General features: G+C 46.5%; 1 protein-coding gene across 6 annotated transcripts in view; it reads left to right on the top strand.

The window, feature by feature from the left end:
• IL1RAP (interleukin 1 receptor accessory protein) overlaps positions 1–23,564 on the top strand; it is a 49,880-nt gene extending 26,316 nt beyond the window's left edge. For 2 of the 6 annotated variants that reach the window (XM_032119645.1, XM_032119646.1), the window contains exons 3-11: positions 2,447–2,732; positions 3,475–3,667; positions 5,391–5,556; positions 6,483–6,554; positions 7,713–7,842; positions 8,756–8,904; positions 11,454–11,603; positions 12,460–12,603; positions 22,700–23,564. In XM_032119645.1, the coding sequence (XP_031975536.1) occupies positions 2,447–2,732; positions 3,475–3,667; positions 5,391–5,556; positions 6,483–6,554; positions 7,713–7,842; positions 8,756–8,904; positions 11,454–11,603; positions 12,460–12,603; positions 22,700–23,424 (2,015 nt within the window). In that variant the 3' untranslated portion in view covers positions 23,425–23,564. Of the gene's footprint in view, positions 1–2,410; positions 2,733–3,474; positions 3,668–5,390; positions 5,557–6,482; positions 6,555–7,712; positions 7,843–8,755; positions 8,905–10,752; positions 11,422–11,453; positions 11,604–12,459; positions 12,604–15,259; positions 18,620–22,699 lie in introns of those variants that run through there. The other 4 variants (XM_032119643.1, XM_032119644.1, XM_032119647.1 and 1 more) reach the window with 3 other exon arrangements.
• Positions 23,565–24,212: the final 648 nt, after the last annotated feature.

The raw sequence follows: 24,212 nt of genomic DNA, 5'->3' as shown, positions 1-24,212 counted from the left end.
TTTTAGAGAAATGTAGGAAGAAAAAGAATAAAATAGTTGTATTTATTTTCAATAACTCATTCAGGTTGAACGGGTAAGTAGTTTTACAGTGCTGATTTATGGACTGTTGCAAAATGCAAGAGCTGCTCATGATTGCAAATTTCATTGATTTTGACTCCAAGAATTTCAGTACAGTAATGTTTTATATAGTTTTCTCTCTCCCTACTCCTGCCATTTGAAGTAATAACAATGATTTGCCTTTATGCAGCCCAAGAGCAGACACAAGTCAGGTGGTGGGAAGAGAACCTGGGCATCCTGATTTACAGACCCAGGTCTGCTCCTTTCAGAGGGGAAGCCTTTCTTTACAGAAAAAATGCCCTGTCTCCATGAGCAAAACCACTACAGCAACAATCCATGCTTTATCATGCAGTTAGCAGGCAGTCTCTGCAGGCTCATTTGTCTTATTACCACTCTAAGGACACTTGACCATGCCTAATCCATGGCCCCACCAGCATAAAGCAGCGTGCTGGTTCCAGTTGGCCCTGATCGTGGTGCTGATGGGTCGTTATGCCCCTTCCCATGGTGTAAGGCTTCCAACAGTGGTTTGGTCTTTCAAAATGAGCCTTGGCTCTGGCTGTGGTAGCAGCCATGGTGTGTGATGCTGTGCAGTTTTGAAAGATCTATATGTTTTTAGATGATGAGCACTCTCCAGCTATTTGGGTTCGGGGTTCCTATGAACAAATGCTTGTGTTCTGGGTAGCTTCACTGCCTCTTCCTAGCCCAATTCGTTCTCTTCCTGCAGAAGTAGCACTCCGTCATATGGGTGTTTGGCATACTGCAGGAGGAGCAGTGCAGCTTGCATTTACATTTATGTGTAAACCCGCCAGAAAACATTTCTATTCTTACTGGCCCAGATTCCTCCTGCCCATGACTAACCATTGCTGAGCCACAGGAGTTAGCATCATTGCCTTTAAGTGCTGCAGGCCTGTCTTCTCAAAGGTTTATCTCTGCTTTTTTTTAATTAAGTATGAATTTGGGGGCAAGCTACATCCCACTGTCTATTTAGGGAAGAATAAATGCCAGAAATCCTGCTTTGGGCATGTGAAGTCAGTTCAGAAGAATTCAGAAGAATTGGTCTCAAAGAGCATATTGTATTCTACTTCTCCTCTCAGTCTGAGTTCTTCTAGTATCTGCAAATGTGAGAGGCTTTGCAGTGTTGTCTCTGGTGAGCCTGTGTGTGATGTGCTGAGACACTGCTCCCAAGGACTGCTGCAGGCAGCACACCCCTCTCCTGTTTGACTCATTTCGGGTTCTCAGACGTCAGGCTGCCCTAGCAAATGCCTCCCAGCAGCTACAAGAGAGGGACTGGGAAGTGTGCCATGCTGTGCTCTGCCTCGTCAGTGTGGGGAGACAGGAGGTGCAGTGACAGCAGCTCCTCCGTGTGTCTCAGTTGGCTCCAACAGTGCAGGTTGCTCTCAGGTTTGCTGACACCCTGGTACTGTGCTTTGCTTGCACTGAGTCTCTGCCTGCCTGGACATCCTGATGGGTAGGAGGAATGGAGTGGAGTCCTCAGAAGAGAAATGGGTTTAGACTGTGCTTTTTGTCATGAAACTGTTTGCTAATGACAAGAATATTTTTTCTAAAAAGTAATTAGAAAAAAAAAGGCTCTGTACAGCTTTTTCTCTTGCTGGCCAGTTTCTATGTCAGTCCAAGTCTGCTGTGAGCCATGCTGAGCCACTGCCTGTTGTTGAACTGTGCTTGGGGTTTGCACCTGGGCACTGCCTGGGAATACAAGAGAACTTGCTGCTACCTCCCCCATACCGTCCCTTCTGCTCCTCAGCCTCCATTCCTAAACTTTGCTATCAAGAGTCTCTCTGTGTCACTTACTAGTGCTTGTGCTCATTGTGTTATCCTGGTGTGCACAGGTGTCACATGAATCCATCACAGTCCTCACTTCTGGAACCCACAGTGTAGCTTCTTCTGCCAGGGAAAGTGACCCACAGCTCTAAGGGAGGGTTGATGTTTGAGGTTTTTTTTTCTCTTCCTATTTCAGCACATCTATTTTCATCTTCCCTATCACTGTGTATGGATGCACACACACCTCTGGCATTATTGTCATCCAAATTTTATCTTCCCACATAAGACTTTTTTTGTGGTAAATTTTCTTGGAGCTCTCTAGGAAGTCTAGTTTTATGCAGGACTATCCTATTCTATTGTCCTGATGTGAGATGAATAGCTTGGCAGAAACGTAGGAGGTGTACAAATGAAAACAGAAGTTTCCAGTTCTCTAGAAATGAACACAGTGTTCTTGCTCTGTTTTATAAAAGCCCAGTTTGCTTTCATTGAAAACACTATGGTTTTGCCTCTGATTTTAATGGGGGCAGGACCAAGGGCTGTGGGGAGCATGGGCAGAACTGTTTTCCTCCCACAGAGTTGCAACTAAGGCACCTTGTTCTTCCGGCTGCAGAGCGCTGCGATGACTGGGGTGTGGACACCATGAAGCAGATCCAGATTTATGATGGGGAACCTGCCAAGATCAAATGCCCACTTTTTGAGACCTTCTTGAAGTACAACTATAGCACAGCCCACTCTGCTGGCTTAACCCTGATCTGGTACAGGATCGCGCAGGACCGGGATCTGGAGGAGCCCATTAATTACCGTCTACCGGACAATCACATCAGTAAGGATAAAGACACCCTTTGGTTCTGGCCTGCTCTTCTCAATGACACTGGGAATTACACCTGCATGCTCAGGTAGGTTGTGGGTGCAGCTTCTGTACCTCTTCAGTGCAATCAAAGGACTTTAGTGGAGGTGGGGAAACAATTCTGTTAGCACCAGATCTTTCTGTAGGGAGACAACCATTTACATAAGCATTAATAGGAAAAGAATGTTACAATTATAAGACCGCTCAGTGCTGAGCCAATTTACATGGCAATAATGCTTGGAGCCTTGCAGACGTTAATGAGCGTGCCTCTCCTTGCTGCAAGTGTCCGTGAAAATATTATTGCTGAGCCCATGGCAAAATCCACAGGCGCTCACCATTAAGAAGTGATCTGCAAGTCTAGAGTAAAAATAGCTTCAGATGCAGGGGTAATGTTTTGACTGCACACTAATTTGGCAAAGATTCATGAGATTCAGACTTCGAGGAAATTAAAAGTGTCTAACTGTGGTGCAAAATGAACATAGCATCTGCTATGCACAAGAGCTCTTTTTGATCTTCCTCACGTTGTCTTTTGTCTGTGTCTTTGACCTTATGATCTGCTTTAGCAGCAGGGGAGTGGATGTTGCTTGTTAGTCATCTTTATAGGCTTTTCTGAGCTTGTGTGGCCACCTCTGGTGGGGTTTTCTTTCCCATTTATAAATGAGTTAACTAAGGCTGTACATACCTCATCAGCACTATGACGCTCATTATTGCAGATGTAATTTTTATTTCACTCCACTGCTGTAGGAGTAAACAAGTTTCAACTAATCAGCCCTGTTCTCATCCACCCTTAGGAACACAACCTACTGCAGCAAAGTTGCATTTCCCTTGGAGGTTGTTCCAAAAGATGAGCACTCTTGTGTGAGCCATTCCATAAAACCTCCTGAGGAGATGTTCTACTTGGAGCACGCCAATCAGAAGATCACATGTCCAGATATTGATGGGTTTTACCCTGCCAGCGTGACACCAACTGTCAAGTGGTACCTGGTAAGAAGGACGTACTTGGGCGGCGGGGGGATGCAGTGGTGTGTGTGAAAAAGCAGTGGTTGGCATGACAGTCATGGAGCTGCATTTCAGAGTCTCCCCAGTGACAATGCTGTTAATGAAGCTTTACTAATTTCAAGAGCTTTGCTTCCATTGAGTTCAAGGGTAAAACTGCTCTTGGAAAGGAACTGAGAGCTAACACTGAAGCTTTTTTGACCAGCGCGCACAAGTGAAAAATACTCCTAGGAGGGATTTAGGTGGCTCAGTTCAGTTATGGGCAGTGTGCCTGACCTGCTGTGTGAGCCTCTCAATTCCCTGTAAAGGAAACTGTCATTCATATTCCCTCTTCTTTAAAAAAACCTACCTATTAATGAAAATTGCATCCTTTCCAAAATCCTCTGAGGTCAGCAAGTGAAGTTGTACATCAGGCTCTGCAAGGACAACGGGTATCCTGTTTGACACAGTTCAGCAAACCTCTTTTCTAAAGACTGAGACATCTCTACTCCACCCTTCATACTTTTCTGATGATCAGACTGTCTCCAGCCATCCTCAGGCTCTTGCCTACAGAATTACTGCTCAATTTTATTAAATTTGATCTCACCCATTCTCTCTAGGTGGATGCCTTTAGTCAGTAGAGAATAAGAAGTCTCAGGGGATGTAAAGTCAGAGAGATATGGGAATAAATTCTTTAATAACATCCTATAAAGTGCTTTTCTATTTCTAGGTAAAACATTTTGTATAAGTGAATTTACTAATAAAGGAAGTTGTCAACAAATGTATCTGCTGATTAAAAAAAAAATTTAAAAAGACCCAAAAGAAAAACCCCACCTCTAAAACTGTGCAGGAAAAACTTCCTCTTGTATCAAGAGGGGCTGTTTCACTCCAGTAGTTTAAATGCTTTACTTGTATTGTTCATTGAAATTCACATCTCGGCAATCAATTAGCAGAATGAAACAAAAAGCCCCTTGGAAGTAATTTTTCAGGCAGCAAGTCATCCCATGCCTAATAAAAATCATTAAAAATGGTATATGACCCCTGTCTTAAACTACCCCATTAGGATGTATCTGATTTGGAAATGTACCATTCAAAAATAATCTCTTAGAAAATGTGCACATCTTTGGGCTTTATGACAGTCAAGATGTTATCTGCATAACCTCTTTCTGAAAAGGGATCTCCAGCTTGGTATTTTGGCAGAGTTTTTCTGTCTCACCTGACAGAAAGAGAGGAGTTATTAAGGTTTATGTACTACTGATTCTCGTTTGCTATTTGCAAACTCTGGGGCCTCATCCTCTGCTGAATTCAGCCAGGAGAGCTTGATTAGTCCCAAAAGATGGACATCAACAGGGTACATGTCCTTTAGTTTAGTATCCATTTGTGAATATGTCATCGTTTTCTTCTTGTCACTTTTTACTTTTATTCTTCACTCTGCTGAGGTGCTCACTTTGATTGCCAAGGTACTTCTGGATCAGAGATCTCTTTTTTATAAAACTGTCTGTGTTTAAAGTGGGATAAAGCTGTTAGGGTGATCTGCTTCATCACTTCATTTTCAAGGTGAACATAGCAGTCTATATTCCAGCATGCTCAAAGTTCATGGTATTTAGGTCTGACCTACATCATGATCCCAAGTGTCATATTAACAGTTTAAAATCAGATCTTTGTAGTAGCATTTAAGCTGGTATCTGTACTTTTAAATCCCAAACTCAAGTGTTTTTCTGCCTGACTCCAGAACTGCAACTCGGTGGATAACTTCTATGAGAGATATCCCCAAGGGCCCAAGCTTGTCATTGGCATTGTCCGCAGTGCATATAAAGGGAATTACACTTGTATTGTGACATTCAAGGACCATGGAAGAACCTATAATCTCACCAGAACCATAAAGATGAAGGTGGTGGGTAAGAATGACTTTAAAATGAGTAAAATGCATGTGGATAACTGCAGAAGTGGTAAAAACAGCTGGAAGAGTTTGTTGCAGGATCCATTTGTGGTTGTATTCAATCTGCATTACCCAACTGACCTGGTGTATTTTTTCTTGCTGGGGTCAGACTTGTGTGACTGCCCAGAACATACTGCAGTAGAGGTCTCCCCCACCACCATGTCAAATACCCCAAACACAGAGAGTGGCCAGGCTCAGGCTGTTGAGGTTCAGCCCATGAGATGGCCAGGGGTACCCTCTGCTGGCATGTGAATGCATAACCTTGGCACTCCTGCTCGTGGTCTCCTGTGCCCTTTGCTTGTCATTGTTTGTGGGATTGTCACTTTATAGCCAACTTGTCTTGATCTTCTTGGAACCTCAAAGCCATTTTTGCTGGGGTTGAGACTGTTAATCAGCCAGGTAGAGCTCCAGGTACCCACTGCTTGGATGCGTCTGTCCCACACCTGCCAGGGAATTGTAGAGTTGAAAAACCTAGTGAGCTGTAGGATACATCCTGAGTTCCACGGGAACATCTGATTTAAGAAATGAAATAAATATATGTGACAGGAAATGATGTTTTTATTTTGTTTTTTAGAAGCAGCAGTAAAAAGAAACCGGTGCAGGTTATGCCTTGAGGGAGATGAGAAGGGTGTGGAGCTCTTCTGATGTGAGAGGCCCAAACTAGCTTACCTAAACTTTGGAGGATCCTCAAAATCTGGATCTGGCCCTCAGTTTGGGGACTAGGATTAGATTTGTGTATGCATGGAACTCTGCAGCAGAAATGCATCAGGAGTTAGATTTGGGAATGTGCTGTGTGGTGTGAGGGCATTGGGAGTGAGGCTGCAAGGATTCCAGGTTTTCATGAAGTGTGGGTCCCCATGGGGGGCTCTCTGTTGTCTCCTGCAGGATCTCCGAACAAGGCCTTGCCACCACAGTTCACCTCTCCAAATGAGAAAGTTTTGTACGAACTGGAAGCAGGTAAAGTCCAACACTCGCAGCCTGCCAGTGAGACAGGGAGACCCAGCCAGGCACGAAGCTCTCCCCTGCCCCTGCATCCCCGCTGCTTTCCCTCGCAGAGCACACGAGCTGCCATGAGTTGCCTGGTAGACAGTGTGGGATGCCAGTTCTTGATGCCAGAATAGGAGAGCACAGCTTTAAAAGTTGATTTTTTGCAAGCACAAATAAAGACAGATATTCAGGCACAGAGATACAGAGCTGCAGCTGCAGAAGCAGATGAAATGGGGACACCCAGCTGCTTAGAAGAATTCCTGTAGGACCTTGTCTCAGCCCTGGCCCTGGCTGTGGTTTGCTCCCATCCTCCCTCATTCACCCCTAGAGTGGCTTCAGCCTTCTAGCCAATTCTTGCTCATCTCTCCCTTTCTTTGGCTGATGACTTCCTAATTAATGACAGCTCTCCTTCTGCTGACCTCGCAGCACTGGGTAGTGGGGTACCACACCCTTTCCCTCACCCCTTCCCCCACACCATCAGTTTTGCCTAATAGCTTTTTGGAGCAATTCCCTATATCAAATGGATTGTGTCCCATTACATTGCTGTAATAAATGTGGTGCCAATGATGATGATTAGCACCAGAGTCTTCACTTTAAAGAACAGCTCTTTTGGCTCACAAGGTCAGATTTCATCCATAGTCCTCTGTAAGATAAAATCACTTACAGGCTGATCACAAAGATATTCACACTCCCAAGTCTGATCTTAAGCAGAAGTCAAATTCCAGAAGTATTTCCAAACCAAAATGCTTTTATGGAGCTTGATCCTTCACTTTATGGCATCTGTCCCCTGTGCAGTGGGTTTGATTAACACTGCCCAGCTTTCCAAGGATGTGGTTGGCATGGAGCATGTCCCTTTGGGTGGGTCACTTGGTGCAGTCAAGGAATTTGTAACACATTTGAGAAGGCAGGATATTTTTTTCTATTTATCTATCTGTCACAAATCATCATGTCCAGGGATGTTAAGCTGTTATTACAGTTTATGTCAGAAAGTGGATGTTGGCCTCATTCCTTCCTGCAGGGAGGCAGAGCTCAGGCTGGTTAGGTTTTGGACAGCACAAAAGTAAGCCTGGTGCTGTTCCTGCTCTGCAATACCTTTTTTCCTAGGAGATGATGGTCCTTTCTTTGCAGGTGATGACCTTATCCTGCCCTGTGAGGTTTTCTTCACATTCCTGAAGGACTCCCGGACTGAGGTGTGGTGGACCATAGATGGGAAAAACACAGATGACATCACAGACCCCAAGATAAAAGTCACACAAAGGTAACACGTAATGTGAACCTTCATTTGTATCTCTGGGTCCTGTGTGGGTACAGGCATGTGACAGTCCTAATAGAGTGTGGAGTCTCCCTGTTAATCAGAAGCCCCTGTGTTTGCACCATGCTGTGATGAGCAGCAGGAGCTCCAAGGAGGGGGCCTTCTGTGTCATATCTTATGGATTAGTTTGAGGGAGCTTTGTTAACCAGTTCTCATCATCGTTTGTTCAGGTCCTGGTAGTGATGCCAATAGGTGGTGCTGTTGTGGGACTCACAAAACAGGGGCAGACAATGCTATTTAGAGGAGTGTTCCCAAATAGCAAAAGGGATAAAAGTGTTTCAGAAAAACAGAAGCTGAAAACAAAAATTTAATATTAAACATAGTATTGATTAGGAAGAATAGAGGTTCAATCACATAAATAACTCAAATGAGGATCAAAGTCCCGTTTGCTGGATGCTGAATTACAAGTGGAAGGCAGTCACTGCCCCAGTTGATTTGCAAACCAGTGTAGAAAAAGGAAAGGCAAAAGGAAATACTGTATCCCCATTTTGCAGATGGTCAATTCAGGCAGAGAGAGACAAAGTGACTCATCCAGGACTGCACAGAGAATGTGACGTGAGCTCTGAATCTTGAGTTCATGAGATCTTCTTGTTTATAGGCAAGAACTTCCATTTCCTCTAAAAGGCAATGTGGCACAGCTGCAATGAGAAAATTATGAGTGGTAAAATAAATATTAAGGAAAATCAGATAAAGGAATAGCTGCAGCTGTATTAAAGGCTGAAGTGTATATTGATTTATAAATATCATTTTATGTGTTTTGGACTTTTTAAAGAAAGAGGTTATATCAGGGAAAGGAATATCTGTCGCTAAAAGCTTGCTGCACTTTCACATGTGTAATGCTCTAGTTTTTCTCTTACAGTGAAATTACTAGAGATTTCGAAGACAAAACTCTGATAAGGACTCTAACAGTTGCAAAAGCCACAGCAGAGGACCTGAAGCGGAACTACACTTGCTATGCCAGGAATGCCAAAGGCGAGGAGCACAGCCAGGCTGTAGTGCGCATGAAAGGTACGGCACCTGCAGAGCAGGGCTGTGCACGGAGGGGTGCTCAGGGGGGCTCTTGCTCCTGCCTTGAGGCTTGCCCTGCAAAACAGTAAGGGAGCAAAGAATTCCATCAGGCTTTTTTGTCTCACACAGTCTGTTCTGTGGGCTCTGCTGCTTTATTGCTGTCATACTGCTCCTCTTCTTGGAGGCAAGGGAACAAAGGGCCCTTCCATAGGCAAGTGCCTGGGGAGAGAGAGGGGTGGACAGAGCTGTTGTCCTCTCCCCATCCATGTACCGCAGCTAAAGCAGAGCTGAGGGGACAGGCAGCTTGAAATTATTTCAGGTTACTTGATTGCATGATACAATAGCTAGTTGGCATCCTGCAGAAGACAGACTGCACTCGCTGGCATTGCTCAGGGAGTGAGACAGTCACACCATGATGCTCTGTGGTTTTATTCCTTGCTGTCATGATCTTGCAATCTAGATACAGCCACCTCAGCATGGATGGTATAGACTGATTCAGCTCTCTTCTGTGGGGCTTTTCCTACATCTTTTTTTCATCACAGATTTTGTTCTTGTTTCCCAGACCCACCTCCCAGTAATAAAAGCTATGTGAGGCTTTCTGATTAAGGTGGATTTTTCTGCCTCCTTATCAACCTCATCTAGAGCTTCAACACATGCTTTTACTCTAAGTCAGACCTCCCCTCTCCCACAAGAAGTGATGCCATGCCTTGCGTAGCTCACGCCAGACACCTTCTTCCCTCTACTCTGCATTACAAGCACAGGAAGGCTCATGGGAAGGCTCACTGGAAGATCTTTTTCTTCTTGGTACTTGTCCTCCTTTTTTAGTCTCATTCCTCTGAGACAAACCTTTTCTGGATTGTTAGGAAGGAACAATAGACCAAACACATAACTGAGAAAGGCTGAAACCATCTGCCAGTGTGTTCATACTCCATATGTAATTCTTCTGGGGTGATAATATTTGTACATGTAACAGAAGTGAATCTGAAATACTCACATTCTTTCTCTATATAACAGTGCCTAAATACTGGTTCCTAGTGAACTGATCCTCTCTCTTCCTCCCCACATCTGTTCTTGGTTAGTTGACTGGGTTTTCTCTGAGCAGACATGGTTATCCATCACTCCTTCTTCCTGCTCTTGCAGCAGCAAAATCCAAGAACCATAGAACTCTAGCAGCAGCTAGAGAACCTTAGGCTAAGCTCTCTGCAGCCCATCCCACTGTACATCCCATGAGAGCATCAGGCATGCCAGAACCTAACCCCTCAGCACCTGCCTTCCAGTTTTTAGCAAGTGGCTCTATATGTTGGCTCTAATTCTTTCATTACATTAGGTCATGTACATTTCTTGCTTTTTCCTGGATGATGTCCCTCTCCTTCTCATGTACTTCTGCTGCTCATCACCTAATGAACATTGATAAATTCCTTCCATTTTCGATTTTGTAATTCAGTTTTATTAGAAACGTATTAAATATTGGAATGTGGTGGTGTTTCTACTCCCTTTTGTTCTTTTATTGTGCAGTTTGTCAGTGTGCACATCAACTGCCACCAACAGAGTTGCCCAGGGACACAGTTAGAAATTTTCTGTTCTTAGTACAAAGAAACAGCAGTGGTGTGACAGACAGTGTATAAGTTGGAGGGGGTCTGTGATATTCTGGCTTGATGCCCACAGGTTGTCCTGTTTGTTTGCAAGCATTTCAGTTTTTCTGTAAGGAACTCTGATTCTTCTTTCATTGTAGAAAACAGTCAGGCCATGGCTAATTATATCCTGGGTGTCAGTCTGGGACAAGCCACAAGACCTGTGTCTGTTTGATAGGGAGGGAGCATGGTAACCATTGCCTTTATTTTGATGCAGATGCTTTACCTGGATCTCTTAGAAGTCAGAGCAGTTGTGTGTGAGAAAGAAACAAGCCTGACACTGCATAAAATTCCTGGGAAGCAGGGAAGAAAGTAGATTACACACTATCTGAGAACAGGAAAGGCGTCCCGTTTTCTTTGAAGCCTGCAGACCTTGAGGAAACGAACAAACTGTCAGGCCGACGGATTTATGACAGGCCTGCAACGGGGTTGTGTGCGAAGGGCTGAGCAGAGATTCTCACACTGAGTGTATAAGTACTGTCTTAACTCTGCAATAAACAGATTCATTTTGCTCTCAGCTTGTGAGTCTCACATTCATACGCTGACTGTTGTGTTGCCCCAAGAGTTTGCTGATACTGCTGAGAAGGTCATGTTCCTCTTCTGGCTTTGGACTGTGCAGGTTTCTTCCACCAACAGGTCATTCTACCACTGGCTGCTCCCAGGGCCTCGCTCAGAGGCAGAAGTCCAGCCTGTGCTATGGATTTGCTCTGCCAGCATAACCAGACCTAATAACCCAGAATGGGGCTCCAGGGTGGCCAGCCATCATGAAAAGCCTTGGCCACCTTACTCTGAAGGGTCACCTTGGCACCTGGCTGTTCCTCTGTGGTGTTTGGCTGTGTGTGACACAAGTTTGTTCCTGCCTAGCTGAAGGCCCAACCTGTTCTTTAAACCTGACCCCCTGTTTATTTTTGTCCTCAGTTGTAGCACCCAAGTACACCGTGGAGCTGGCCTGTGGTCTGGGGGCAACCATCCTGCTTGTTGTGGTGCTCATAGTCATCTATCATGTGTATTGGCTTGAAATGGTCCTCTTCTATCGGGCTCATTTTGGGACAGATGAAACCATTCTAGGTAAGGATTTAAAGAGCTTTCATTTATTCATCCTGCTGCAGGCCAGGCCCTTTGTTTTCATACAGGATTTTTCCTGTAAGCTATTTTTAACCCTCTTCACAGCATAATGACGTTTTAACCTTCCATTTCTCTACCTACATGCAGTTGTGTGGGTCATTTTAGAGCAAGAGGAGTCAGGCTTTTGGCTCAGGGGAAAGGAGGAAGAAATTCTCTCTATTCTCTGCAGAGCTGGAGCATAGACATGGCAGGTTCCCAGAGCACTGCCCTGCTGATCTAGCTGTGTCACCCAAGCTAGATTGTCAGCATAAGTCATCAGGTTTCAGTATGTCCCGGGTTTCCCTGGTGACTCTATCTAAGGATTCATGATCTGATCCAGAGTGATCTGCTTTAAAATGTGGGAAGGCATCCAAAAAGGTGGATGTGGAAATCACCGTTCTGTCCTCAGTTCTTCCACAGCTTCCCTGTGTTACTGGGAGTTCATTGCTAGGGACTCTGAGGTGAGATTTCCTCCTCTGGAGGAGGAGGAGGGTGTTTGAGCCCTTGCAGCTTGTGGTGTGAACCTGCCACGGGGGTGCGGCAGCTCTCAGAGGGTGTAGGCAGGGTGCAAGTCTCTGTCTGGTGGGACTGCTCATGTGGATAAACAGCAACTAGAGGGAGCAAAGTCAGAGATGTCAAAAGACAAAAGATGCCTGGACAGAACGGGTTGGTCTGTGGAAATCTACATGCCTTAACCTGCAGTGCCTGGGCTCCAAGTGAGCCTTCCTAGCTGCTTCTCTTGCAAGTCAGAGGCCCGGCATGGGCAGTGTCACAGGTGTCCCTTCTGCCGTTTGTGTCTCCCTGTGCTCCCGCTGCCCAGACGGGAAGGAGTACGATGTGTACGTGTCCTACGCGCGCAACGCAGAGGAGGAGGAATTTGTGCTGCTGACACTGCGGGGAGTCCTGGAGAACGAGTTTGGGTACAAGCTGTGTATCTTCGACAGAGACAGCCTCCCTGGGGGAAGTGAGTATCTCACAGGGGCTGTGCTCCATGCACCTCCTCTCTTCATTGTTCTTTGAGTTATTGATCATTGATTGCAACAAGCCTATCCAGATGATATCTTGGATTTTTTTCCCCATCACTGTTAATGTACTCTTTTTGGTGTCTTCTGATGTTTTGGCTTCGCATGACAGTGTTGCGGATGCTCCAGGCCATGAAAAGGGCTGCTGTGGGCAAATGATGGTGGTGGTTGGTTGTTTCAGTTGCTCTTTCCAGGAGTGATGTGCAGGAATGTCAGCATGGGGGACCGGACAACTGACCTTCATGCAAGCCCTCTGAGCTGCCTTAAAAAAATGGGATAAAGTCAAAGCTAGAAGAAAAGAGGCAGGAGAAGTGTTATACTGGATCAGACTGGTAGCTCACAGAGGGTAATGGTGAATGCTTGTAAAAACCAGGAGTGTCTGCCTCAGGAAGGAGTGGAAGGTGCCAAAATCAGTGAGAAGATAATGTGCATCCCATTCATCCTCGTTAATTAGGGAGTTTGTGTCTAATATGGCATACAATTAAGCTACTATTATTCAAAAGTACTATGTTGCAGGTAGTGAGACTCATCTCTTCAGTAAGATCAAGTCTTTTTCACTGTTTTGAGATAAATCATACAAGGTTCTGGACATAGTGTCTGCTGCAGGGAGGTAGGGAATCACCAAGAATGGAAGTTTGTGAAACTCTCCAGATACACATACCTTCACACAAGTTCCCCAGCAAGGGCACAAATCTAGGCAACACTCTTGATTTTCAGTTGAAAATCAGGCTGAGTTGGCTGTATGATCCTGATGCCTATTAAAAGTTCAAAGTCTGAATTTCTGCCAGTGCAGACCACCCCACTTTGAAGTCATGGGCTTTGGCTCAGGACCCCACTGGTGACAACACCTGTGCTGAGAAAGTCCATTGAGGTCCCTTTTGAGTAGGAGCAGGAGGGGCAGCTGGGTTCTCAGCCCGCTGCCTGACGAAGGGAGCAGAATCAGTCTGGGTTCTGTTATCTTTGTCTCCCAGATGGTTGCCGGTATCTAGGAGCACCTTGAAGTTTGAGGGTAAATAAATATATATGTCTCAGTGAGACAGCTGCAATCCTGGTGCTGTTCCTTCTCGAAGAGAGCCTGAATGACATGGCAAGGCACCCTCCAGGCTCAATTTGCTTCATGCCAGCGTCAGGCTCAGAGCAGCTTTGCTCTGAGCCATTTTCACCAGATGTCCATCTCCCTCCTGTTCCCTCTGCTGTGTCATGCCCTGTTCATTTTGGAGGGTGTCATTTTCCTCCCAGCACAGCTCTCCTGGACTCTCTGTCCTTCACCCTTACCCCCAAACATTCCCCTCTGTGCCCCCCTCAGTCCCTGCCAGCCTCAAGCCGGCGCCAGCCCTGCGGAGCGCTGCCGGAGTGGTTTGTCACTGCGCTGCCGTCTGCGATGCTGCTGGGGCTTCCCCGGTGCTTCTTAGCCAGGATTTGACTAATCTCCTTCTCAGGAAAACACGGCGGGCCAGGCAATAGCTTTTGGCAGCTAGTGTCATGCCTCCAGAGTGTGCATCTGAGTCATGGGTAGAGTTATGTTGTCCTTGATGAAGAAACAGTGGGAGATGGATTATCCTGCAAGTTAGCTGACAGAAACGAATCAAATGTGCTTGACAGCTAAATGAAGTTGTCTGTCAGCGTTATTTTACTCTCCATCGTAATTTCTGACCAGTCAAGAGTGTTCCCTTATCAGGGGAAGTGTGGGCAATCCTGCAACAGAGAGTACAAGTGCTGGGATTCACACTTAAAAGGGATTTTCACATTAATTGCAGGAAGGTGGCCAAGGACAGTCTACCTGCAGGTGTTAGAAAATTAAAGAGGAGCCACAATTACCGTGACGTGTCTCCAGCTCAAAGGGTGTCATTTTTGGGACACTTCACTAAAAGTCCTCAGAGTCAGTTCTAAAAATGCTCTAATCTGCTTTCATAGGTGAAAGCAGCAGGAACAGACTGATGAGTAACAGGAGTTAGGATGGTAGCATTACCAAAGCAAATTATCCCATGAGGACACTCGGGGATGATGTAGATACTTATTTTGCGTGGGGAAACTGTGGCAAGAAGAGTGAAGGGAGTATCCAGAGTCATTTTGGACATCTGCCAGAGGAGGATGTAAGCATAGACGTTGAGGCTTCCTGAAGCCTCTTCAGGGTGACTCTTTCCCTTGAGTTCATGTGTTGTTCAGCTGGCAATTTCCCTGCTTTGCTCCAGAGAGCCTCTTTTTCCCCTCTCACTAGAAGGAAGCTAAATCTGAGCCTGAGATTAGCAGCCCTCTTGGCCACAAGGCATGCTCATTGTACTGGGTGGTGTCACTGGTGTGTAGTACAGTGACTTTCAGGTGTAGCTCTCTTGGTTATCTCTGTTAGCATGGGAAGGAGGAAATGCATCGACAGGTAGTCTGGAGCTGTGGAGAAGATGTCACTGTATGGGGTGGTGGGAACCAGCCCTGATCTAGGAGGTCCCACCTGGAGTCACTTGCAGGGTTGGGAAGCACCAGTGTAGTCTAGAGAGGGCCTCCAAGGGATTTTATTGTCCCCTTCAAGAGGCACCTGGTGTCACAGCAGCAGCTCAGATGTTCTTGGACATCACTAACCACCTCAATGTTTCTTTCTCCCAGTTGTCACAGACGAAACCCTGAGCTTCATCCAGAAAAGCCGACGTCTGCTTGTTGTCCTGAGCCCCAACTACGTGTTGCAGGGGACACAGGCCCTGCTGGAGCTCAAGGCTGGCCTAGAGAATATGGCCTCCAAGGGCAACATCAAAGTCATTCTAGTGCAGTACAAAGCCATCAAGAAGAGCAAAGTGAAGGAGCTGAAGCAGGCCAAGGCAGCCTTGAATGTCATTAAATGGAAAGGCGAGAAATCCAAGTTCCCAAAGGGCAGGTTCTGGAAGCAGCTGCAGGTGGAAATGCCAGTGAAAAAAATTAGCCGGAGTTTAAGCCTTGATGGGTTGATGCATATCCCTGAAAAATGTTTGACACAATCAGAAAACAAACCAAAACACACCCCAAAAATCCACAAGTTAGGCCAGGGGTGGGGAGGAACTCAGGGTTTTTTCCGTGAAGGACCATGTCCCGAGCATTTCAGAGGATAGTCATGTTTTCCCTGCAGCTTTGATATTGCTCTGTCAGTAGGGAGACCAAAGATGCGAACACCTCCTCTCTGCAAATGTATGTCCTTGTTATCAACCACACAAGCCCTGGGCTTAAGGTCTAAGTTTGCTATCCAGGTGCGATGCATCCAGTACCTTGTGATAGCATGGCCAGTACTGCTAGATCCAGTTCCTATGGGACCTTCATGAGCATCCAGGACAGAGCTTCTTTCCTCTCCTGAGTGACTTCACTCCTTTCTGGTCCTCAGTCCCTGCTGCAGAGGCTGAGGACCAGTTTGCAAGGTGTCTCCAGTGTAGAGCGTTTCCTGCATGTCCCAGGTCTGTAGTCCCAATCACTTGTGGGATCACAGACTTCTGCTGCACTGCAGGGAGCGTAGACTCTTGAGGCTCCTCATCTTTGCTCCCTACATTTCCTTTGAAGCAGATGCATCCAGGTAGTTTGGCAATGGGAAATGGCTGTTAGAGAAGCATTAAAAAAACCCCACAACTCTACTGGGTGCTATTTGTATTCTAGCACATCTATTAACAAGTGGTCAGTCTCTGGGACTCTGCAGTCTCACAAGTACTCCAGATCCTTCAGGGCTGCTTGTAATCCAGGGAAATCTCTCATGAGTACAGGCCATGGAGCATGTCTGAGAGATGTTTCTTTGTAAACTCAGGGACTTCACAAGCACTACAAGGAACCCCAATGTACTACTGAACCTGCCTACTGTCTCTGCCACTGGCTGGGGGAAAGCGTTGTGCAAGGTGCTTCCAAGGTCTTTGGGATGACAATGGATATAAGTCCAACTCACCAGGACACCCTACAAACTCATTTGAACTTACTAAAAACTACTAGTTCTGTCCATGTAGGCAAGACTATGAGGACAGGCTGAGAAAACTGGGGATGTTCTCCCTGGAGAAGGCTCCTGGGGGACCTTATTGTGGCCTTTCGATACTTAAGAGAGGCTTATAAGAAAAGTGGGGACCGACTTTTTAGTAGGGCCTTTTGCAATGGGACAAGGAGTAATGGTTTTAAACTAAAAGAGGATAGATTCAGACTATGTCTTCCTTTACAATGAGGGTGGTAGAAGACTGGCACAAGTTGCTCAGAGAGGTGGTGGATGCTCCATCCCTGGAAACAGTCAAGGCAAGGTTGGACAAAGCTGTGAGCAACCTGATCCAGTTGAATATGTCCCTGCTTATTGCAGAGGGGGTTGCCCTTTAAAGGTTCTTCCCAACCCAAATTGTTCTATAATTTTATGAAGACTCTGTCCTCTCTGCCTGGTTGTGAACAACGTTGCCATTTCTAATTCAGGGTTTAGGTTTAAACTATCTTTGGCTTTACAAAGCAAGTCTCCCCCCATCTCATTTCCAGCCCAGAGCTGCAGAACAGAGGGTGTATCTCAGCTTTTGCAACATTCACACAAAATGGAAACACAAAAACCAGCTGTGTAGCTGTCCTTGCTTCAGCAGGAGAGGGCGTGGTGAGTTAACCCCCATCACACAGTTCCTGCTGAGGAGGGGAGTTTCCTTTCCCTTGTAGGACAAACCAAAGCACAGTAAGTGCTTTTGACTGGCATTGACATGTGCTATGGTTCACAATGTTTTCAAGTAAAACTACATGCTCGGGGGCTGTCTCCATACCCCTGTAGTTCCCAGTGCAAGGACCTGCCCACTTAATTGTGGACTTCAGCATTACACACACCAAGTGCGTGCTTATTTTTATTGATGGTGGTTGCTCCTGAGTCACCTTTGACTCATGCAGTTGCTCTGTTGGTGTCCAGTGGGTGAAGCATAAGCATTCATAATGGCACTATAAAAGCACTACAATTTGGAGTCTATGCACTATTCACCCAGCTGAGCTGGGAGCTTTGCAGGCGTCCCAGTAAAAAGCTCAGCCTTAAAGGTGTGGTACTGAATCCTGGTGTCAGGGAAACCTTTTGCCCTTAGCATTTTATGATTAATAATGTTATTCCAGGGCTGCAGGGAGCTACAGCCCCCCCTGCCCTTGGTCGGGTGCTGTATGTCGTGTTTAGGAATGGTACTGCACAATTCAGTGCTCTCCATGAATCCATGTGCCCCTCATTTTTGCCATCTCCCTCCCCCTGCAGAGGGCAGGAGAGGAGAATTGGAGGCTCAAAAGGTAAAGATCCTGCTGTGAGAAAAGAAAAATTTACTGGAAACAGCAATGAGATAAGAAAATGAACAGTAACAGCAACAATACTGATGACAGAGGGTACAGGAAGTAAATGATTCACATGGAAAAAACCCCAGCAATAGACAATACCTGGCTGCTCCCTCTGCCATGCTGTGCTGGCCCAGAAGGGACCCTTTCTCCCTAAAAGAGACCCCCTTCCCCCCACCCCCCCCCGCAAATGTGAGGTGGTGTAGAGTAACTTCGGTGTCCTGGACACTGCAAAAACTAACCCTGTCCTGGCCGGAACCAGGACACTGTACAAACATGGAACAGATAGGGCTTCTTTCTTACTGTCCTCTTCATCCTCCCCACCCCATGTAAGCTTTGATTTAAGCAGGTAAAATTGCAGTGAGCTTCACTGAAGGCAGTGGAGCTCCTCATCTGCTCAGAGGTGCTTAAAAGTTCTGTTATGAGCTTTTCTACTGTGGTTGTCTTTGGAGGGACAGAGCTGCTTCCCACACTCCAGAAAACGTCATTTATAAGAGGTAGCACCCGAACCCATGCTCAGCTTTGTGAACCCATTGCAACCGTGTCATTTTGCCCGGCTTCACCTTTTTGTTTGTGTTTTAAGCATCTCTGTAATCAGCTGCCAGACCTGCAGGCAGAGGGAAAGCCCTGAGGCCAAAGCGGAGCTGTGTTAGATTGCCACATGATTTTTAAAAAATTTACTCCAAAATACTCATAAATTGAATTGACATCCCAGACCTCACTACATCACGTCTCACTTTTGGCTCAGTTACCAAGAGAACTTCTACGACAGCTGGTGAGGGGTCAGTAGCTCTGACCAAGGAAGCTGTGACTGGTCCGGAGAGATGGTCCCAAAAGGAATCGCCTTCCCGAGGCCTGGTGTCTCCTCTCAGCTGCTGGCTAGGAGGGCCCGTGCAGAGGCTGTCAGCTTTTCAGTGGTTGTCAGCTCGTGATTTCAGCTCAGCTCTGCAGGGCAGCCCCCAGGCCAGACCAGAGAGAGAGACGAGAGGCCCCTGTAGCTGTTCCGCATGAAGGCAGCTTTATTGGTCCATACTCCGGAGAAGGGGAACCAGGGACAGGCTCTCTCTGCCCTCACAGGGGCAGGGGGCTGGCTTTATACGGATACAGGGGTGGGTATCAGGGGGTAAGGGCCAATGGGTTACAAAGGATCTGCATAGGGTCTCCCAGAGGATTCTGGGTTTGTCTTCTTGCCATAACTAAGAGTAGCTCCCTTTCCAGGGGAGTTCTGCTGGGAGGTTTAGGCACTCTCCTTATCTCAGCAGACGTCTCTACAGGGCAGTGTCTGGGCATACCCCACAAATTTCTGCTGATGTTTTAGTAAATCTGATCATTTTAGGAAGGTAAATCCACCTCATGTATTTTTTCTGCTTTTATTGAAAGAGTTTTCCAAATAATTAATAGACCTGGACTTTCTCAGGCATACACTGCAGTAGCCTTTGGTGTCATTGCAACCCCAGAACAGGATTACTGAGAGACATCAGCAGAGCACCCACAAGGCGAAAGGTGTGATGGTTTGGAAGGGGCCTGAGAGGTCAGAGGGAGCAGTGTGGAAGGAATAGTCCTGGAGCAGGTTCCACTCACCTGTGAGCTTTACCCCTGGCTTTGCTGGGATCTGTCAGGCCAGGGGTAAAGCCCAGTCCCAACTGTAAAGCAGATCTGCAAGCACCTCAGATATGCCTCTCGTTTCATTCTGTGCCACAAGCGGTTTCCATTGTGGGATTCTGTCACAGCATCTGTCTGAATCAGTTGATTCATTTGAGTTTCTGTGCTCTAACCTAACATTTATCAATATGCAGCTTATGAAAAGTTTGTCATTGTTATTTCATGGGGCAACAGCGTGGCACAAATTGGAAAAAATATCTTCCTTCCTCGTGCTGTTTGATGTCGTACAGCTGTTCCAGAGTTTTCCCTTTTCTGTATGTTTTTGCCTTTGTGTGATTTGGTCTGTGAAGTGTCAGTATTATTTTATTTTGCTTTTCAATAAAACATTTTCATTTTTGCATTTCAGTCCTTGTGCATTTGTCATAAGTACCATCTTCCCATTACATCTGCGAAATGCTGTTAAAGAAAGATGATTGTGTGTAGTCCAGGCGTCAAGACCATTTGGGGCTCCTCCTTGGAATGGGACATTTTCCTGGCTGCTTCATGCAGTGCCTGCAGAGGCACCTGAGCACCAGAGCCATCCAAGCAGAAACACGGTGACACACAGCATTCAGATGTCTCACAGCAGTGGACACACACACAGAGGAAGTCTCTGATCTGAAGCATGCTCACTTGGCAATCACAAGACAGAAAGATGGGAAGGAAGCATAATCTCTTTGCTTTAAAGATCAAATCAGAATCTTAGAAATCTGCCCAAAACACAGTAATCAAACTCACTCAGGCTACTTTGCCCATCACCTTCTAGGTTCAGTTGGCTTCATATTTTCTCATCCAAGTCACTTTCTTGCCCATTTCCCATGTTTGCCTGCCAGCAGGTAAGTTGAGAGCCCAGCACTTCCAGACCACTAGCAAAATGAGTACCTGTGACAATCTATGGATTTGAGGTCTGTGGTTATGGGATCTGTGACCATAATCCTTACAATCTCTGTTACATCTTTGGGGTGCATTGGGGAGACACAAGTAAACCAGTAGAAATACGTAGTGTCTTCTGCAAGCATTTAGTAAAGATGGAAAGTTTTTTAGTATAAAGCAGATAACCAAGAGTGTTGAACCCCCAGGTCCCTGCAGTGTTACTGCTGCCTGTCCCATCCAGTGCTGTTTCACTGGGAGGGAAGATCCTACCTGCACACTGTGAAGTGTCTGCTCATGAGCTGGGTAAACACTGCAAACTGAACATCCCTAGGTATCCTGGTCAGCCAAGTCTAAATGCATCCCATTCTCAGAAATCAAATATATCTTTGGAAATTTGAGCGTTTTCCCCACCAAAAAAAAAAAAAGTCTCAAAAAAGTCTCAAAAAGTATTTTAAATTCAAAATTGATAAAAGAAAACCAGCACTGTCACCTCAATCAAAACATTTCATTTCAGTAACATCAGAGTCATTCATGTTAATTGAACCTGGGCTTTTTGAGCAGGCAGGTAGAATAGATGACCTCCCAGGGGCAGCTCCTGCTTACATTTTGCTGTGGTTCTGTGATTCCAGTTTCAAAAAGAAAGACCTTTCAAACCAGCAGAAGAACTTTTTCTTTCACAAACTGTTGAAGCCTGGCTGTTTTCAAAATAGATTTCAATCAGTTGTAGAGAAGTTTGAATGAGGTCTAGACTTAGTAAACTGGAGATTGCTGCCAATTTTTTATGCCTTTGAAATAGGGTGATAAAAACATGTGATGGTGGTAAGTGACAATCCTGACAGAACTGACTGTCATCTACTTTTGGTTTCAATGAACCAGTGTTTTCCTGTGTGTGTTGGGGTAAAAATCCCCCCCAACTTCATATACAAGAAAAAAACTCTCAAAATAATTTGATTTTAATTCCAGTATTTTGTTAACAGTGCTGTACTTTCTCCATTAGGATATTACTGTATGATCATTTTTCCTATCTTGGTCTCCAAATAATCTAGTGACAATGAGTTTTACAGCTGGTCATACTTCTTTGAAAAGTATTGCTCTGTACAATATTAAAATAAGGTGCATCCAGTGCACCTTCTGCTGTGAGATAAGAGACAGCCAAGTGCTTGGCAGAATAAGAGGCATTGCCATTGCAGGGAAGGAGCAGTGTTTTTATTCATATAAAAGACCAGTTTTCCACTGTCAGGGAGAGAGGAGAGTCTTCAGCCTGAGGAATGAAGGCTTTAGCAGTGTGAAATGGAAGGGAAGCAGAAGAGCTCTTTGAAAGACATTCCTAGAGGTAGATTTTTCACTCTGAATGTGCAAGAGCTCTTGCTCTAATGATCCTTGTCCTGCTTGAACACCAGCTTGTCCTTGGGTCCCCTCTCATCTCAGGCACCAGCACTTAGTAAGTGTATGTGTTTTTAAAAGTTTTTACGGTTTTATTACTCAGCTTTTGTTAATTTGCTCTCTGCCACAGCCCTATAATTCCCATCCTTTCCACTGCTCACCCTTTAGCCACAACACCTTCAATATGCTTTCTGCATCCTGAACCACAGGTAGAAGTCCAAGGACATCCTTCAGGTTTGCTGCTTTTCAAAATTTGTAATAAAAGAGATGCTGCTCTTGCCTGGCACCATTCCAGCTAAGCTTCTTGCTGAGCTTTACAACTTGCAATTAATCCCAAGAAATGCTTTGAAGGACAGTATTTCCAACCCCCATGATGCCATGGGCAGCTGGTGGAGGGGTTTAAGGCTGACATTTTTGCTTTCTAAATTTGGAGGTTTCTACTTAAAAGATGAGAGAGCATGACAGGGGGAGGTGGGTCAGCCCCTGCAGTTCGATCTGTGGCAGGATGAGATGATTGCTTTGATCCCCTGATGCAAAGGGCTGCTCAAGCTGTGTGCAGGTGGTTCCCAAGTAAGAGCCACCCTTTATCAAACGCCTCCACTTCCCTGGGCAGGACTGATGCTGTGCAGGGCAGAAGTCAGAGTACAGTCATGGCATATCCTGGCTTCTCATTTACTGCCTCAGCCATCTCAAAAACCCACTGCACAGCAAAAATGCTGCCAACAGGAGTGTGGGCAAGTCAAAAGTTACAGGGCTTGTGCCACGTTTCCCTCTGTGGGAAGAGGGATCTGTGCAGGTATGCCACCAAGCAGCTTCCTTAGCTTTTCTCTCCCCGCTCCCTTCTCCTTGTGCACCCCAATTCCTCTGCCCTTGTCCTCTTAGATACCACTGAAGCCGTGTTTGACTTCATCCAGAGGAGCCGCAGGATGATCGTGGTCCTGAGTCCCGATTACTTGACGGAGAAGAGCATCAGCCTCCTGGAGTTCAAGCTGGGCATCATGTGCCAGAATGCCATAGCCACCAAGCTCATCGTGGTGGAGTACAGGCCGCTGCAGTGCACCCACCCCAGCATCCTCCAGCTGAAGGAATCTGTCTCCTTCGTCACCTGGAAGGGGGAGAAGTCCAAGCGCTCCGGCTCCCAGTTCTGGAAGGCATTGCGGCTTGCGCTGCCTCTGCGCAGCCTGAGCGCCAGCACTGGCTGGAATGAGAGCTGCTCCTCCCAGTCGGACATCAGCCTGGACCCCGTCCAGAGGAGAAGGAGCCGCTTGAAAGGGCAGCCCGACCCACGGGGTGCCACACCTGTGACTCTCACTCACGGCGGGACGGCCTCGGCCTCCGAGTCAAAGGCCAAACACCGAGCCAAGCGCTTCCTGACGTGCCGGTGTTGTGGGACCTACTGCAATGGCAGCAGCAGACTCAAGCACAAGCACCAGGCCGTGGCTGAGCCCAGGTGGGACAGTCATCTCTGCAACCCGGGCTCGGGCAGGCCCCCGGCACAGGGGCTTCAGGGCAGGGGTCGAGCCGAGCCCCCACCGGCACAGGCCCCTGCTCTTGCCCTCTGCCATTACAGTGACCTGTCAAACAACAATGACTTCTACGTGCTCTAACCCATAGGCTGAAGCGCTGCTGGTGCTGGGCCAGTGGAAGAAACTTGCTGCAGCCTCAGACAGGATGTTTTTACCATGCCACAGGCACGGTGTCATGAAGTGTCAGTCCCATGCCTCCATGGAGGACTGCAGCAGTATCACTGCTGGTGACCTGGGCCAGGGACCTGCAGCCATGCACAGAGCAGCAGCTGGGGGCTTCCTGCCCGGGTGCTTCTCCTGAGTTTAAATTGCAAAGTGGAGCTGAAAACATGTTTCTCTGGCGTTGCTTTTCCCACACCATGGCTGTGTTTGTGGCAGGGCTGCTGCTGGCGTCGGATGTGGGAGGGCAGGTCCCCAGCTGGGGCCCGGGAGGGAGGGAGTGGGGAGAAGCCATCCTGCTGGCAGTAACCTCTGGAGAAAGGGGAGCAATCCTGCATTTTGCAAAGGCTAAAGCTTTGCTAATGAGGGTAACGGGAGCCCCTGCCACTGCAGTTATCCACTGTGGTCTAAAAGAACTTGCTCAACAGTTTTAAGACAAGCCCTTCCTCTCTAAATAAAATTGATTTCTTTAACCTGCTGTTGTAAAAAGTTCCATAGGAACTGGTAAATGCTGGAGCACTGTTCACCAGGCAGTGCCGAGGGATACGGTTTGCCCAAGCTGGCTGGGGTCCCCTCCTGTTTCCAGAGCTTGCAGTGTGCTCCTGGGCTTGGTCCCCATCCTGGCTTCACCGTTACGATGAATTTGTTCTGTCAGTTGAGTGGCCTTCCACGCAGCAGGAAAGAAAACCATTAAAAATCTAGGGAAATGT

The sequence above is a fragment of the Corvus moneduloides genome, chromosome 10 (assembly GCF_009650955.1).
Source record: "Corvus moneduloides isolate bCorMon1 chromosome 10, bCorMon1.pri, whole genome shotgun sequence".
Classification (NCBI taxonomy): Eukaryota; Metazoa; Chordata; class Aves; order Passeriformes; family Corvidae; genus Corvus; species Corvus moneduloides.
This window is presented reverse-complemented; position numbering and strand designations above follow the sequence as displayed.